This window comes from Nicotiana sylvestris, chromosome 11, assembly GCF_000393655.2.
Source record: "Nicotiana sylvestris chromosome 11, ASM39365v2, whole genome shotgun sequence".
In the NCBI taxonomy this organism is placed as follows: Eukaryota; Viridiplantae; Streptophyta; class Magnoliopsida; order Solanales; family Solanaceae; genus Nicotiana; species Nicotiana sylvestris.
This window is the reverse complement of record NC_091067.1, coordinates 2986013-3004039: the sequence shown is the minus strand read 5'-3', so window position 1 is coordinate 3004039 and position 18027 is coordinate 2986013. Positions and strand designations below refer to the sequence as shown.

At 35.6% G+C, this 18027-nt stretch overlaps 1 protein-coding gene across 1 annotated transcript; it reads left to right on the top strand.

Moving 5' to 3' along the window:
• Positions 1 to 15114: 15114 nt before the first annotated feature.
• LOC104215467 (protein ASPARTIC PROTEASE IN GUARD CELL 1-like) lies at positions 15115 to 16638 on the top strand. The gene has a single exon (XM_009765280.2). The coding sequence runs from the start codon at positions 15115 to 15117 to the stop codon at positions 16636 to 16638; it is 1524 nt and encodes a 507-aa protein (XP_009763582.2).
• The last annotated feature ends 1389 nt before the right edge of the window (positions 16639 to 18027 follow it).

Sequence of the window (18027 nt, the reverse complement as noted above, 5' to 3'; positions counted from 1 at the left end):
TTCTTGGATTCCACAAATGTTCCCCATGCTTTGATTAAAATAACATCATGCTGGAAATGACCAAATGACCCATACGCCCTTGACTAAATACAACATGTAGCACATAGGATGCCGAAAGATTGTCTATTATTTTCAGGTTGCTTGTCCTAGACGGACCCAACCCCTATGTTGAGTCCCCTAAGTCAAATGCACATGATGCAAATAAACGTTCCTACTAGGGATCCGGCATGTGGCTTTGTTATACTAGGTTCAAAAACCTGGGTCGGTGTTCTAGACAGTGTACCCGAGCGGACAACTCGAGCTGAGGAAGGAGCTCCTTTCCGGGAACCAAAAGGCCAGCCGGCTTAGAAACTTTCCGAGCCTCTTTTATTTAGGGTATGACACTAACAGAATAGGGAGTCTCAACCAGTAAGCACATCCCCGGAGGTAAGAAGAGAAAGGTTTCGGCACAATTTATATACAGTTCAAATAATATCAAAGCGGTAAAAGCAGCATTTAGCACATTAGGCTCAAAACATGTAATAATCAGATAATAAATAAAGCCAAATAATAACAATTATTCTAAGCTCGAATTCTTAACCCTGAACCAGTGGTTCTGGGTCAATAATCCCCAGCAGAGTCGCCAGAGCTGTCACACCTCCTTTTTCCGCGCCCGGGGGCGCAAGGGAGTTTTTTCCAATTAAAGGACAATCGAAACGGGATTTATTTATTTATTTCAGAGTCGCCACTTGGGAGATTTAGGGTGTCCCAAGTCACCAATTTTAATCCCGAATCGAGGAAAATAATGACTCTATATTATAGTCTGCGTACCAGAAATCCGGATAAGGAATTCTGTTAACCCGGGAGAAGGTGTTAGGCATTCCCGAGTTCCGTGGTTCTAGCACGGTCGCTCAACTGTTATATTTGGCTTATTTATCTGATTTTTAATACAATATGAACTTATGTGCAAATTTATCTTTTAACCGCTTTACTATTATTGTTTTAAAAGAAATGTGAACATCATTTAAAACACGTCTTTGGACTACGTCACATGAAATGCACCCATAATCCGGAACACATTTTATTTGATGTTTTGGGATCGGATTTGGGTCGCATGAAATGCACACCCGAGCTTAAGAAAGTAAATTATTAAACACGCGCCTAAAGAGACTATCGCGTTATTATTTTGGGAAGGCCACGAAATTCACTAAGCGGCCCTCCTGAATTCTAAGTAATTTAAAACAAATATTTACTGAGGGCCCCGTAATTTGTATTTTTATTCGGCGAGGCTCATCTCATTCTTATTTTTTTTAAGGAATTTGCAACGTCATGGAAATGCATCTCGGGCCACGCCACAATCAATGCGCCCGTGACTAGAGACACATTTCGACTCCGTTGAGATTTGGATTTGGGTCACATAAATGTGCACCCGAGTTTAGGGAGATAACATTATTAAAGGCGCGCCTAAAGAGACTAGCGTATTGTTATTTTGGGGAAGGCCGTAAAATTCGCTAAACGGCATGTCCCGAATTCTAATTATTTTAATATAAATATTTATTGAGGGCCCCGCAATTTCGTATTGTATTTGGCGAGGCTCGTCTCATCGTTTATTAAAGGCAAACCTAAAAACAACTATGATTATCTACTTTATTTGCCTCTAACAATCCTAATTTATTCACTAAGATTATCTTAAAGTCATTATAATCGGGTTACATAAGATGTACCCCCGAATTTTAGGCATCGTAACCATGTCACGAGAACTGTACCTATAATAACGATGATGGCTTAACTACGCGCATGAAGCGACTACGAGGGTTCAAGGCGTTCTTCTGCATTACTTATCTTTCCCAAAAGGCATGCCACGATGATGAACACAAACGATGGACGACAAGATATGGAATCAGACCAATTAAAGGGACATGGATACCATTCACAAAACTAAACAAATCCATATCTAAATATCATAATAGAACACTACAATTGTCAAGCCAACACTTATAAGGAAAAACATTAAAGATTTCTTATTGTTCTAACTCTTCTTTTAGTCTACTGGATCTAAAAAGAAAAATCCAAATCAGTTGCAAACAACGATTAAAACATATTATGTGAACAAATTTAGACAACACATGAGAAGGCTCCAAAAGGGAAACAACAGGGGTGAGAATGCACCTGAAGTGGGTGTTGTGATTTTCTCAAAATGTTCTACTGCTACACGAGCAAAACCAGAACTGTGGCTACAACGAGAACTTGAACCCGACCGGAACCGCGAACAACGACTGGCCAACGACGAACTCGAACGGACCTCACCCCGGACAGAACTTCTGGGCTATTTTTGAATGTTTTCGGTTAAGCTTAAGCTTGTGCGTACGTGTGTTTTCCGGTCAGTCATGGCAAGGAGGGAGGGTGGTTCATGGTTGGACGTTACAGGCAATCGTTTGGACGTGGGGGTGGCGACTGGTTTAGGGTTTTGTTACGAGGAGAAGAACGTGGTGGTTTAGGGTTCCTATGGCATATGTTTGGGTGTGAGAGCGTGGATTACTGGCTGGACGATGCAGCAGTGATAGCTACTGATCGACGAGGGATGAAGGGTCGTTTGGTCAAGGTGGTGAGGCTGCCATGGTGGTTGGTGGCAGTGATGACGCAGCTGGTGGTTTGGGCGACGTGGATAGTGGTCGTTTGGCTTGAGGAAGGAGCAGATGTGGAAGGTCGATGGGCGGTGATTGATGGTGGACGACGAGCTTGTTTGGTGGGGGTTCCGGCGCCGGGAAGGTGACGTTTGGTGGTGGTCGTGAGGCGGAGAGGGAGCTGGGGGACGATGGGGAAGTAGGGTTCTTGTTTGGTGCTGCTGGAGGGTCGTTTGGGTTTTTTCACGCTAGGGCTTCTTCTTCTTCTTGTTGAAGAAGAAGACGATGAACAGTAGTGTTCCCTTCAATTTTCAAAAAAATCCCCCCTTTCCTGTTGGCTTTCGTCCGTGTTTTGTATTGGCATGCCCATGAAAATGAGCCCCACGCGTGGTGGGGTTCGAGGCATATGTCCCCCACGCGTGGTGGGGTTCCCCACGTGTCCTGGACACGGTTTATTATGGGCTTGGTCCGAAAATTAGGCCTAAAACCAGGTAGTTTGAACCCGAATATTATTCTTTTGCCCGGACCCGAGAAATAGGAACACGTTGCTTAACTAGTCCTATGTAAGCAAAATAACTACCAAAAATAAGACTAGTATTTAAACAAAACTATATATTTTTAAATATTTTTCAAGATTTTAAAATAGCTACAAAATATTAATAAAACTATTTTTTTTTTAATTTTCGTTTTAAATATTAATATAAAATATGAGGCAATATTTTTGTATTTTTTCCAAGTTAAAAATGACTATAGAATATTAATAAAACTATTTTTTGTAATTTTTGTTCTTTAATAAAGACAAAAATATGACGTAATATTTTTGTATTTTTCAAAGTTAAAATGACTATAAAACCTTAATAGAACTATGTTTTATTTATTTTTTTGTAATTTTCGAAATTATACAAAGTACAAAAATAAAGTGCAAATTTTTGTATTTTTCAAGTTTATGAGAAATACATGAACTAAAATTATATATATATTTTTTGTGATTTTCTTTTTTTCTTTGAAATAAAGTAAAAATAGTTAAAATAGCTATTCTAGACCCAATTTCACATATTCATGCTAAAAATGTGAAAATTCTCGGGGAGGGTCAAAAATCACGTGCTTACACTACCGAGGCAAACGGCCCGCTCCCATGAGAGTGGAGTACATAATCCTGCCGAAGCGAACGACCCGATCCCATCAAAATATGTGCACTGACGAGGGTCGAACGACACGAACCATAGATGTATCATTACACTGCCGAGGCGAACGACCCTATCTCATTAATATAAGAAGCTTTAAAGGGTCCTTGACCCCACTCATGAATAAACGTGAGTTATGAACTTTAAGGAAGCTTTTCGATGAAAACGCTCAACGCAGGAGGAATTCGTAAGAGGAGCATAATTATTTCGTGTCTAAATCAAGTAGTACATCAAATCTCTGAAATAACAAGTCTATCACTCTACGCAAGTCTAGTCTCAAGTCGTCATGTAAAATAAGGAATTTAATAGGCAAGGAACAACTTGAATAGTATAGTTACAGTATGGCGGGAACCTAAGTCTATCCGGACATAACATAAATCTAGCTACATGCGGACTCTCGTCACCTTGTGCATACGTAGCTCCCGCGACAAATAACACATAACAAATACATCTCCTAGAGGTAGTTTCCCCTCACAGAATTAGATAGAAGACTTACCTCGCTCCGAAGTTCCATAACCGGCTCCAAAGCCTCTCTAACACCTCAAATCAATGTCCGTCGATCTAGAACTTGCCATAGATGATGAAAACCTCCACTTGAAGCTCTCCTAAAATCTCCCAAACCAAGAGAGAATGAAAGGAAATGGGCCAAAATCTCGTGTAAAACCAAGCTCTCTGCCCAACGTTCATCGCACCTACGGCCTGCTTCTGCGGTTTCATAAGTGCGGCCAAAAATACCACTTTTGTGGTCCCCCTTCAGCCCTCATGCCTTCACATATGCGGACCAGAAACCTGTGACCAGAGATACGCTTCTACGTTTCGCAGGTGCAACACAAACCTTGCACCTACGCCTCCAACCCAGCTCACCTTCTAGCCGCTTCTGTAGTCCACTCCTTCGCTTCTGCGATGAAGCTTCCGCAGAAGCGGTTGCACCAGCAACCAGAATCTTCTAGCTTTTCTTTAAGCCCAAAATCTGATCCGTTAACTATCCGGAATCACCCCGAGGCCTCCGGGGACCTCAATCAAACCTACCAACAAGTCCTAAAATATAATACGAACTTAGTCGAGCCTTCAAATCACATCAAATACCGCTAAAACCACGAATCACATCCCAACTCAAGCTTAGTGAACTTTAGAACTTCAAACTTCTACATTCGATGTCGAAACCTATCAAATCAAGTCCGATTGACCTCAAATTTCACACACGAGTCATAATTTATATTACGAACCTACTCCTACCTCCGGAATCAGAATCCGACCCTGATATCAAAAGTTTACTCCCGATCAAACTTCCCAAAAATCATCCAATTTCCAACTTTCACCAATTGACGCCGAAATGAACTATGGACCCCCAAATTAACATCTGGACACGCTCCTAAGACCAAAATCATTATATGAACCTGTTGAAACCTTCAAATCCCGATTCCGATATCGTTTTTCTTAAAAGTCAAACGCTAGTCAATTCATTCAATTTAAAGCTTTCGAAATTAGAATTTTTCTTTCTAAATCAATCTCGAACTTCCCAAAATTCAATTTCGCTCACACGTACAAGTCATAATACCTGAGTTGAAGCTACTCAAGGCCTTAAACCACTGAACAACGCGCTAAAGCTTAAAACGACCGATCGAGTCATCACAGCAACATACCGACTTTGATCAATATATCTTAATTTTTATTTTCTTGGACAAATAACCAATTAAATTGGTTGGTATATTTTAACAATCCTAGACTTTTTTTGTGAACAAATCGAATTATCTCTTAGTTCTATTGGTAACCTGTAACGATCCGATCGATCGTTTTGAGCATTTGCACTTCGCTTGGTAGTTTATGGGTATGAGTAGCCTTGTATTATGTATTTTCACTTCTGTGAATCATTGGTTTTGGTTTTTTAGGTTATTCAGAATTGATTTTGAAGGATGATTCTCAATTAGAAGCTTTAAATTTGAAAGGGCTGACCAAGTTTGGCTTTTTGGTAGTTGACCTCGGATTTGATTTTTGATGATTCTGTTAGCTTTTTTGGGTAATTTTGGAGTTAGGAGCGCGTCCAAATTGTGATTTGGAGGTCTGTAGTAGAATTTGGCTTGAAATAGCGGAAGTTGAAATTTTGGAAAGTTTGACCGAGAGTGGGTTTTTTGATATCAGGGTCGAATTTTAATTCCGAAAGTTGGCGCAAGTTTGTAATGTCAAATGTGACTTGTGCAAAAAATTTGAGGTCAATCGGACGTGATTTGATAGGTCTCGGCATCGGTTATAGTTTGAGGTTTCAAGTTTATTAAGCTTGAATTGGTGTGCACTTCATGTTTTTGTTGTTGTTTGATGTGATTTGAGGGTTCTATTAAGTTTGTATGGTGTTGTTAGGACTTGATGGTACCTTTGGTTGAGGTCCCGGGGGCCTCAGGTGTGTTCGGAGGTGAGTTTTGAGCGAGTTCGGCCATTTCGGTACTCTGATATTGTTCTGGTACTTTTGGAAGTGCGGACCGCACATTTTGGAGTGCTGAGGCAAAGGAGAGGTGCGAACCGCACATAAAAGTGCGGACCGTACAATTTTATGTACGGCCGCACATCAGGGAGTTCTAAAGATTCGTTGGTCCGACTTCGGTAGCTTATATCTTTTGATCCACAAGGTATTTGGAGATGATTCAAACATAAGTTGTAGATCTTGTGTCTCGTTTTTGGAAAGATAAATAACTCATTATTTGGACATTTGTACAGAAAGTTATAGCCGTTTTACTAAAGCTTGGTAGGGTGGAATTTGCTGAAGTGCAGCCGCACAATTTGGTTTGTGGCCGCATGACCTGGGATGTGCGACCGCACATAAAATTGTGCGGTCAGCACTTTGAAAGGAAGCGTTTGTAGTATATAAATGAGGTTTAGGGTATTACTTCATATTTTTGGTTTATACGATTTTTCGTGAGTTTTTCAAGAAATTCATCGGGGTAGATGATTCTAATTTGGATTTGGTTAATATATATGAATATATCATTGTCTTCATCATTCAATTAATATTTTGAGATAGAATTTTGGGAAAAATTGTAGAAATTTCATAAAATGAATTTTGAAATTTGAATGTCAACTGAAATAGTCGCCACTAATATCGTCACAAAAACTTTATTTCAAGTAATATTTTAAACCGTAACAAACATGAAAATGAGTTGTTAAAGCAAAGTATATTATTCTTTAAAATATTGGGTAATCCATATTTTTATTTTACATTTAATTTTTGTGGAATTTTTCCAGCCAATGCTTGGACCAATGTGAATGTGCATCCGTCACTATTGTATTATTACTATTATTATGTTATTAGCGCGTCAAATTTGAACCTATTAATTATATCCTAAAATAAGAAGAAACAATAACTTTTATTATAGAGATCTGATTCATTTTGACAAGCCATTGTGTGAACAACTAGGAAGAGATATGTCCTCTATGTAGGTTACGAGAAATTTATTGGGTAAAAATCTTATTATATTATAAGTGTATATAACTTAATCCAGTAAAATCAAATATTTTCGTTCATTTGGAAAAAAAAGACCCGAAAAAATTGTCAAACTTTGATCCTCTAAATATTGGCTATATTGAGAACTTATCTTTTCCTAGTTGTTCACACTATGGATTCTCAAAGAGAATCAGATCTCTATAGTTAATTTTGTTGTTTCTTCCTAATTCGGAATAAAATTAATAGGTTAATTTGATATTTTCTTATTTTTCGAATAAATTTAATAGTTTATTATTATCTTTGTAGCAATGATGGTCGCCACAAAAAGTAAACAAATGCACCTCAAAGTAGATTTTACGTTCTTTTGGGGGGACTCAGACGATAGCCACAAAAGGCCGTCACTAAAACATAGGTCGCTGTTATAAATGGCGATGCTATATTACCACTTTTGGCGGCGATTAAAGTAGTCGCTATGAAGGTCGTCCCTCAAATTTTTATTTCGCATAATATTCTAACCATGACAAACATGCAAGTGAGCTGTTGAAATCAAGTATATTACTATTGTTTAAAGTATTATTTTTCTCATAAAAAATATTGGATAATTCAAATTATTTTTATTTTTATTTTACATTATTTTTTGTGAAATTTTTCCACCAACACTTGGACCATGTGATTGCGCGTCTGCCCCTATTGCATTATTATTATTATTGTTTTATTATTAGCCTTTGTGGATTTTGTAGTGATGACAGTCGCCACAGAAGACCATCAGTAAAATATTGGTTGCCGCTATAAATGACGATATATATTACCACTTTTAGTAGCGACTAAAGTAGTTGTGACGAATATAGTCACTACAAAATTTATTTTATGTAATACACTAACACTAACAAACACGAAAGTGGGCTATTAAAGCTAATTATATTATTCGTTAAAATATCTTTTCTCATAAAAAATATTGGATAATCCAAATCATTTTTCATTTTAATTTACTTTTGTTTTATATATAATTTTTATGAAATATTTCCACCAAGGCTTATACCAATGTGAATACGCATCCAACCCTGTTGCATTATTATTATTGTTTTATTATTAGCGCGGCAAATTTGAACTTATTAATTTTATTGCGAAATAGAAAGAAACTATTATAAATAGAATTTTATTTATGATGAATGTCTATATTTAGAGAGATTTTAGGGTTTGTTACTTGGTGGCTAACTCACTTTTTCCCTATAAATAAAGGGTTCTATTCCATTGTAAATCACTCTAAATCAATAAGAATCCTTTCTCTCTCTATTTTTCTCTGCAATGCTCTTCTTCTTTTTTTATCGTTTCATAACACGTTATCAGCACGAAACTTTAACCAATTGAGTAGAAGCTTGGGATTGAGCATAATGATTTTCAATTGTTCCATGAACTTCCTTCGTGATTAAATTCTGGATTTAAGGTAAGCATTTTACGTTTCTCTTTCAAATTCTTGACATTCTACAATTTGATTTTAAATACAAACAAAGACGATAAATGTGGTAAAATTTCCATGCCTTGCCATGATCAAATTCATGTATGATTGTGGGCAAAGAATTGAAAACCCGTCCCATTGAATTTGCTCCATTCTCATTTCCTTAAGAGAATGTGATAGCAGTATGAGATAAGTTTGAAAGAAGACAAAATTATTACCGTGAAGGTATCAATGGATGTGGACGTAGCAATGTAGACATGTAATTTTTGATCCGTACGGTTTTTAAAGTTAGTTTTAGTATTTTTATGTTTTAAAATATCTACTTGAGTTATTATGTAATTTTAGCCTATTTTATTTTAATTTCAATCATAATTTTTTTTAAAAAAAAAAAGAAGGAAAAAAAGAAGAAGTTTCAATTTATCTTATTATATATGTTTGTTTTTATTTTTATTTATTTAAGTTCATTAGTATTTTTATGGTAGTATTATGCTAAGTTTGCCATGGTTTTTATATTTTTATTTTTAGTATAATCCTTGAAAAAAAATACAAAAATAATAAATATATATATATATATATATAGTTTCATGTTTTACCTTATTTCTATTTAGTTTAGGTTATTAATATTTTTATAGCCATATATTTTGTTTTTACTACGATTTTCACTCTTATTTTTAATTTATATAAAACATGATATATTAAAAAATATATAGTTTCATATTATCATATAGTTTATTTAATTAATTGGAATTAGTTTAGTTTTAGTTTAAAAGATTGAGTTTGTTATTTAATGGACTTTAAGAATTGAAAAGGTACAAATTTGAAGCCCCGTTTTTTAAACAAGAGGAAGCCCAAAATCGGACAACCCAAACCAAGCCCAATACCCACCGGCCAACCCATGACCCGCCCCATCCTCTAGTGTAAATCCTAGCCTTTGATTGGATCTAATCCAATGGTCCACATATATCCTCACCATCATATAAAAGCTAAATATTTCTCTAACCCTAAACCTAAAACCCCAACCCCAACGGCGTACCCTATTCACACGCCTTTACGTGCCTCTAAACTCGCCGGAACTCGTCCAAACCCGGCGAGTTCACTCGTTAGTCCCCCCCATGGTCCCCCCTCTCCTCCCATCTCTTTCTTCCACGTCACACACTCCGTACAAGCCTCGTCATATCCATTAGATTCACGCGTTTTCCTTTCGTTTTCGTTCGATTTGAAGCAAATCTGAGACCCTTGAATAAATCTTGGAGAAATGGGAACCATTGGATGAAGGTTTTTGTCCAAAGTCTCCATTTTTCTGATTTTTGTTTGTGAAAGGGGATTTTTGGATTTTATTTTAAGGGCAAATTCGGGTTTTTGGGGGTTTCTTGTTGAAGAAGGAGAGAAGTTTCGAGGGAGAGCTACATATTTGAGGTTTTTGGACAGAATTTTCGGAGAGGGAGATTGGGAGGAAAATAGGGTTTCAGAAGAAAAAGAGCCTGGTTCTCATATTCTTCATTTTCTGGTTTTCATCTCTGTTCCGTTCTATTCGTGTTAGTTAAGCTTTGAAATTTCAAAAAATATATACACATACTTCGTCTCCTTCATTTTTTGATTTCAATTTTCATTTCTGAATATGGAGTGGGATTAAATCCCGGATTGCTGCTCGAAGACTGTATGTTGCGTGGACTCGTGTCTGGTCGAGGTGTTCGCGTTCGTGTTTCCTGATACGTTTTTCTGCTTTGTTGCTTTCCTATTGAGCATTTGAAGCACTTGTGGTCATATTCATCAACAAATTTAATCGAAAGTTACATTCTCAGGTCCATTCTCTCTCTTCTTTTGATGTCTGGTTTATGTGGGATCAAAATATGATGCTGGTAATTCTCTTAGGCGTTTGGGTTGAATTTTCCTGCAAACATTTGTTGACTTTGTTCTTTCCCAGGAGTTTTAGCAAGTGCACTTTAAGAGATCTAATTCATTTCATAAAATATTGACCTATAGATCTTTATTCTTGTGTGGCCATGTTTTAGTGTCGTTTGTGTAGATTAGAATATTTCGCGATTCCAATAGTATTGATATCTACTGACGTTTTCTGCTGATCTTTATCCGTATGATGGTTAATTTAAGCCATGAGGCCAGGACGTTCTTTTATAGAAAATCTTTTCTGCTACAAAGTTTCATTTTTAAAATAGTTAGTTTATTTGATTTAGGAAAAGATAATGTGAAATTAGATCTTGTTAGGATGTCATATATGAAAATCGATGGAGTCATGCTTTTCTTATAGTTTCTTATAGTCTCCCCTCAAGCCATTATCATATTTTGATCCACACCTTATTTATTTTGTTAGTTGTCTTTCCTTTCTGTATGCTTTAGATGATATGTTTTGTGTTGGGTGATTATCCTGTTTGCTACAATTTTGTTACGGATTCTTCGATTGGTTTGAGGGGTTGGACATAATATAAAAAAAAACAATTAAACCTTAAACTATTTTTTTCCTCTCTTATGTTATTATTTTTATTCGTTAGGATCATGTTTAGGCCGACTATATTTGGGTAGGCAAGCTTTAGGACTTCTATTAATTTTGAGGCGAGAGGTCGTTCCCTTAGTTAAATTTATCCGGGGAATGCCCTGAAGGACTTGTATATAATTTATTCGGGGTATGCTCCGAGGTATTTGTATTTGGAGGTCGATAGTCGAACTCGTAGTATTTTTATTTTTATTTCTCTCTTATTAGGTGGGGGACGATCTCGAGCCTCGTGTGTGTTTATTTTGCTTTTCCGTGTTAATTTTACCGCAATTTGAATATTCTAAAAGCCAACTAGATCAAGTACGCAACTGTACTAGTTACGGAACTTGGGGAGTGCCTAACACCTTCTCCCCGAGTTAAATGAACCCCCTTACCTAAAATCTCTGGTGTAGACTTAGTTTTGGAGTCCAAGGTATTTTAAAGGAAAAAATCATTTTTAAAATGGTGACCTGGCACATCAAAATCAAAGTCAGGTGGCGACTCTGAGTTATTTCCTTTTGAACAATTCTTTTGTCATTTTCAAAATTGAAAAACCCTTTTGAGCTTCAAAAATCTTTTTATTTATTTAAGAGGGTTAATGAGCTTGTAAAAAAAGGGGTGTGACAGGCAATAGACGAAATTATAATCGTCATCATTGTGATAATGATAATAATAAGGATTCTCAAAATAATCTTTTACTTTGTGAAAGTAATATTTGTCATTGATTTGACATGAAATTTTATAAAGCACAAATAGATGATTATGGTCTATTCATGATGTGAATGTGACAATATTTGATTTATAAATAAATATTCATTCTTCAAAGAATATGAACACGTTAGTGGTAGCGAATATACCACACTCACCTCTAGAAGGAGGTTTGAGATGATATAAGAAAAAATAGTGTCATTATTATGGCATGAATGGTCATTGGTCATGTACCTATTGTACGCCAAAATATTTTGACAATGTGATTATTAAAGGACAACAATAATGCAAGAAACATATCTTGCATATAATTTTGGTCATGACCATAATGGTATATTCTCCTTGAAAGATATATATGACCATATGGATGTTGATGAATATGTGGTAGTAAAAAATTAATTGAGAGCTCTGAAAGAGCCAATTACCACTATCTTGGAGAAATAAAATTAATTATCAATAAGATATTGTGTTGTAGTAAGTCTCAAAGAAATTTATTTAGTTTCTAAAGTATTCGCGAAAGCTGTTGGTCATACTGAGACTATAAATAAAGGAAATGTTTAATATCTCTATTACTACAACTTGTAGCGGGGTAATATGTATGTGAAAAGTTACCCGCTTTAATCTCCAGTTTGTACTACACAAACAAAAGAATGCCATAATACAGTAAAAGTTTATTGATATAAAAACCCATATCATAATAAACTTGGAGTTTATTGATAATTGCACATGTCATGGTGTAAATTTGAAGTTTATCAATATTGATAATTTATTCGGTTGGCATTTGGGTTAGTCATATCATTTAAGTATGATATGCAAAAATAATAGAGAATTTACGTAGGTAAATATTAAAGAACTGGAAAGTTCTTTACGAATTCTCTTACATTGCTTGTTCTTATTGATTAATAGACCAACTAAAATTGGGATTGAATCCCATGAATGCTGGAAATATCAAAGGTGAATATGTGACCATTCATCTGGCATGTATACCACATAAGATGCATTTATGAGATGGTTACATGTGCAATTATTATTAACTCGCAACATGGTATTTTGTGAAGTAACTTGCTCAATAGTTTAATTTCGAGCATAATTTCCAGATTTTCTATTCAAGAAGTTCATCTTGATAAGTTGGTTTACATCGCAGCTGGTTTAGCAAAATAATTTATTGAGTGCCTCCACTTAATAGCTAAACTATTACTTATGAGAACAAAGTTATCTGTATCAGTTTGATATAGGTTATATACGAAAGTATATTACATTCTCCCCTCACAAATGGTTCAGGGTCAGGAACCAAATAATTTCATCTTATTATTATTGATGTGTGGTGTATATTGATTAACACCATAACGCATAAAGATGGATTCTCAAAATTGAGGAAACAAGTTAGTTTTTCTAACATGAGGGGGAGACATGATAAACAATTGAGAAAAAGTTACATGGAACGGATTATCATTTGTATATATAGATCCTCAAATATCATAATATGAACTTGAAGTTCATAAAAAGATAATTCGTTTGCAATATATTGCAAAGCATGCCATACGCATTTACTGACCCAAAAACGTAACTATATTCTCATTGCAAATGCTCATATTAAGTCCAAGCTGGACAAAGTCTATGGTACGCTTAAAGCATATAGACAAATCGGTTTCAAATAACTTCTTGATAAAGAAGATGAGCAAATGATCATAATAAGGAGGCAAGTGATCTAGAAGATCACATGACATAATACTTCATAAATTCTCGTGAGAGATTCAAGTACCTGAATATATGAATGAAGAGATCTTTATGTTATGTCTTTATGAAAAATAAGGAGATTGGAACCAATATAAATTGTTCGACGTCGACATCTATGATAGCGCTAAGTATAGATGAGGATCTTAAGTCTGTCGAATACAGACACAAAAATATTAGCCAAATGGAAGAGAAACAATTCAAGTAGAATTGGTTTCATATGAAAGACATATAGTTTTATCTATGTTGTTCTAACACTCGAAAGTATAAAGTCAATAGGTGTGTGCAATCACTTTCATGTATTTTATATGTCTAGCATGACATAAAAACTTGATATGCATCTAATTAAAATCTATTATATGATTTATATGACTTAACTTATATGATAATCCCTGAAGGATTTAAATTGCTTAAAGCATGTACAATTCTTGGTCCTGAAGTACTACATCCTAAGTGCAATTTGTGCACATATGTATCTTGCTATAACTATAAGCATGATAATGTGATAGCGAGAATACCTCTATAGAGATATTGAAGAGTCATTCCATGATATTTCTGAAGATATTATATATCTATCACGAATGATGATTTCAAGGTGCAAAATATTCATTCAAGTTAATATGGCTGATTTATTTATCAAATCTCTACCAACGATCTTTTGAAAGATGGTGCACGAGATTGGAATGCGAAGGCTCAAGGATGTAAATTGATGCTCTTATCAGGGGGAGTTAATACGCGTTATACTCTTTTTCCCTCACAAGGTTTTGTCCCACTGAGTTTTCCTTGCAAGATTTTTAATGAGGCAACCAAAAGGCGTTTTGTTAGATATGTGTACTCTTTTCCTTCTCTAGAATTTTTTTCCCATTGGATTTTATTTAGTTAAAGTTTTAACGAGACACATTATTTGTTGAATAGACATTCAAGGGAAAGTGTTATAAATAAAATTTTATTTATGGTGAATGTCTATATTTAGAGAGACTCTAGGGTTTATTACTTGGTGGCTAAGTCATCCTCTCCCTATAAATAGAGAGTTCTATTCCATTGTAAATTATCCTAAAATCAATAAGAATTCTCTCTCCCTACTTTTCTCTGCAATACTCTTCTTCTTCTTCTTTTATTGTTTCATAACAGAAACAACAAAGTTAATTATAGAGATGTGATTCACTTTGACAAGCCATTGTATGAACAACGGGGAAGAGCTAAATTAACAAAACAAAAATTTATTTCATTTGATCTCTTAATAAATATATAGAAAACGAAAAAGGAAAAAACTTTTATATTGGCTTTATTTTGGAACTATTTATTTCCTAGTTGTTCACAGCATGGCTTCTCAAAGAGAATCAGATCTCTATAATTAACTTTGGTAATTTTTTTCCAATTTGGCATAAATTAAATAGGTTACAACAAAATTGAACCAGCTTTATATAGATGATTGTAAGAAGAGGTGGACCTATTTCAAAAGAAATCAAGCAATTAGCAAAATACATTTCTACATAAGTGATATACAAATGGAAAACCAATTCCATATTCACCTTTTGGTATCAATTATTTTCTCAATTTTGTTCTCAGTTTTGGGCAATGAAACATCTTTTTCATCCCTTAACTCCACTTATATTAAGCAAGCTAAAGAAAGGTTTATGTCTCTTGATCCAACTAAGCTTCCGGATCCTCCAATGCCGTCCTATACTTTTACTATTTATCATCGAGATGTATTTGAAAAATCGAAGTTCAAGGACTACGACTCATTAATTGAAAGTAGGCTTGCTCGATGTCATGCTAGAGCAAGTTATTTGGCATCAATTTTTGACGATGATGACATTGAAGAAAGGATAGTTCCTTCAAATGACAATCAAATTGGCGCAAATGAAACTCTCACAAGGCAACACGATGTAATGTGGAGCAAGATCGGTCGTGTAAAGGTTCCAAAAACAACAAGTACATACTCCGCGAATGGTGAGTATGTTGCATCATTTTTACTTGGTACTGAAGAAGTAAAAAATTTCTTGCTAATAGATACAGGCAGTGATTTGGTTTGGTGGCAATGTGGACCATGTGCAGCAAATAAGTGTTATAAACAAACTAATCCTTTATATATTCCCACAAATTCGAAAATATTTCGAAAGGTCAATTGCATTCTACATGGTGAAAAATGTTTAGATGGTATGGATCCAACTTATAAATGTACAACTTACACTCATCAGTGTCTCTATGATATGAAATTTACAAGTGGAGAAAGATCAAAAGGTTATATGGCAGATGACGTGATTACTTTTGTTTTAGATCAGAGACAAGTTAGGGTTACGTTTGGATGTGGCACAGATCAAAGAGGTAGAAGAAGTTTCAGTGATGAATATTCTGGAATCGTTGGCCTTGGGCGTAGAATACTCAGTGGCGCAGGATTTTCTTTACCAACACAATTTGGGGCGGACTTAATGTCCATGTGTCTCCCGAGATTTTTTTCAGGAAAGGGATCTACACTTAGCTTCCTTACAACCCCATTTCCAAGAGCAATATCAGCAAAATTATTACCAAATTACAAGTACCCTTTATTTTATTATGTCAACCTTTATAAAGTTTTTATTAATAATAAGGTAGTTCCGGTTAGTCCATCATGGTGGAATTTTAAACGAGGCATGATCGGTGGAGTTCTCGTGGATACAGGAACAAGTATTACTCGCTTTCCTAAAGATTTTTATACTGTATTTCGTTACATATTTAGAGCTGAAGTACGAGATATTCCATTGGCTAAAAGTCCATTCCCATCTTTGGACACTTGCTATAGAGAGGATCCCAATGGTCGTGATCTAGATTTTCCTGTTGTGAAGTTGTACTTTGGTGGCGTAAACCCAAATAACATGTTGTTATTAGCAAAAGAACGAGTTTTTCTGCACTATCGTGGACTCTATTGTCTGGCTTTTATGGGATGGAATAGATCCCGCACTGTATTAGGAAGTAATCAACTCCAGGGTATAGGATTAACTTTTGATACTTCAGAAAATACGTTGTCTTTCGACTTAGATGCATGTGATTGAGGAAAATAAATTTCAAAGTCTTACAATCTAAAGTTGTACCCAATTTTACTACTATTTGACTTCTTCTTTTCTGTTTGCAATTGTTTTCGTGAATCCTGCAAAATGCACATTCCATCTCCAAGTTTTTCAATATACAAATGGATGCTAAAAAATACGCATTCCATCTCCAAAAGAAAAATGGGTACATTCCAGGGCTAAAAAGTTGCGGCTCGAGTACTAATTTGAAGAGTTATTCAGTGGTTTGATGTTTGATTCAATGGTCGAGGGTCTATTCGGAAACAGCCTCTCTATCCCTAGGGTAGGGGTAAGGTCTGCGTATACACTACCCTCCCCAGACCACACTTGTGAGATTATACTAGATTGTTGGTGTTGCTTTGTTGGTGTTTGATTCAATGGTTTATCAGTTTTTGATTTGGTCACGGATTCGAGTTATAGAAATAGTTATTTGCAGAAATGTAGGGTATATAAGGCTGTATCCTTATTGTCTAGCCCTTCCTCAGACACCACACATAGTGGGAGCTTAGTACGGCGGCCAACCCTTTTTACACCATGGATGATGGATGAAGGAAAAGGAACGCGGGAGAGGAGGGAAAATTGACCGACTATATCAAACCGATACAGGTGAAAAGTAGCGTACACTAGGGCGCTTGAAAGAACTACGTCGAAGAGACTCGGGCAATATGACCTCGTAACTTTGGATAGCGGCGCTCTCCTATATTTTGATTAGGAAAGCAAGATATATTTGTGGTAGCACTGTTATTAAAAACATAAAATTTTGCTAAGTGGTAACACGATGTATAGTTCGACACCTGGACAATGCTGGAAGGTCAGATGAAGAAGTGTCATAAGCTTTGAATGGAAGACCCCGCACACGGCGGTAGTAACTTTAACTATCCTAAGATGAAGAAATTTCTTATAGCATAAGTAGTAACCTGCACGAATGGTGTAATAAGTGCCCTGTTGTCTTCTATAAGGACTCCGTGAAATTGTAATCTCCATGAAAATCCTTACCAATGGGTAGACGGCAAGACCTCGTGTACCTTAACTAGTGCTTCGCAGTATATATATATATATATATACACATACAATGTGAACACATAAGCTACATAAATAAAGTTCCTATATGGAATAGATTACATGAGAATCAATGCTATGTTTGGGAGCGCTTTTCTTGAAAAATTAAGGATTTTCTTTAATTTGACAAAATCAAGAGGTGCAAACTCTGATCCACTTAGTAATTACAGAAATGCAAAAAAAAAAAAAGGAAAACAATTAATATTGGTTTTATTGAGAACTTATCTCTTTCCAAGTTGTTCACACTATGGCTTCTCAAAAAAGAATAAGATCTCCATAATAAACTCTAGTTTTTCTTCCTATTTAAACCAGTAT

Excerpts from the sequence above, each read along its gene's own strand:
- LOC104215467 (XM_009765280.2), top strand. The coding sequence starts at position 15,115 with ATGGAAAACCAATTCCATATTCACCTTTTGGTATCAATTATTTTCTCA.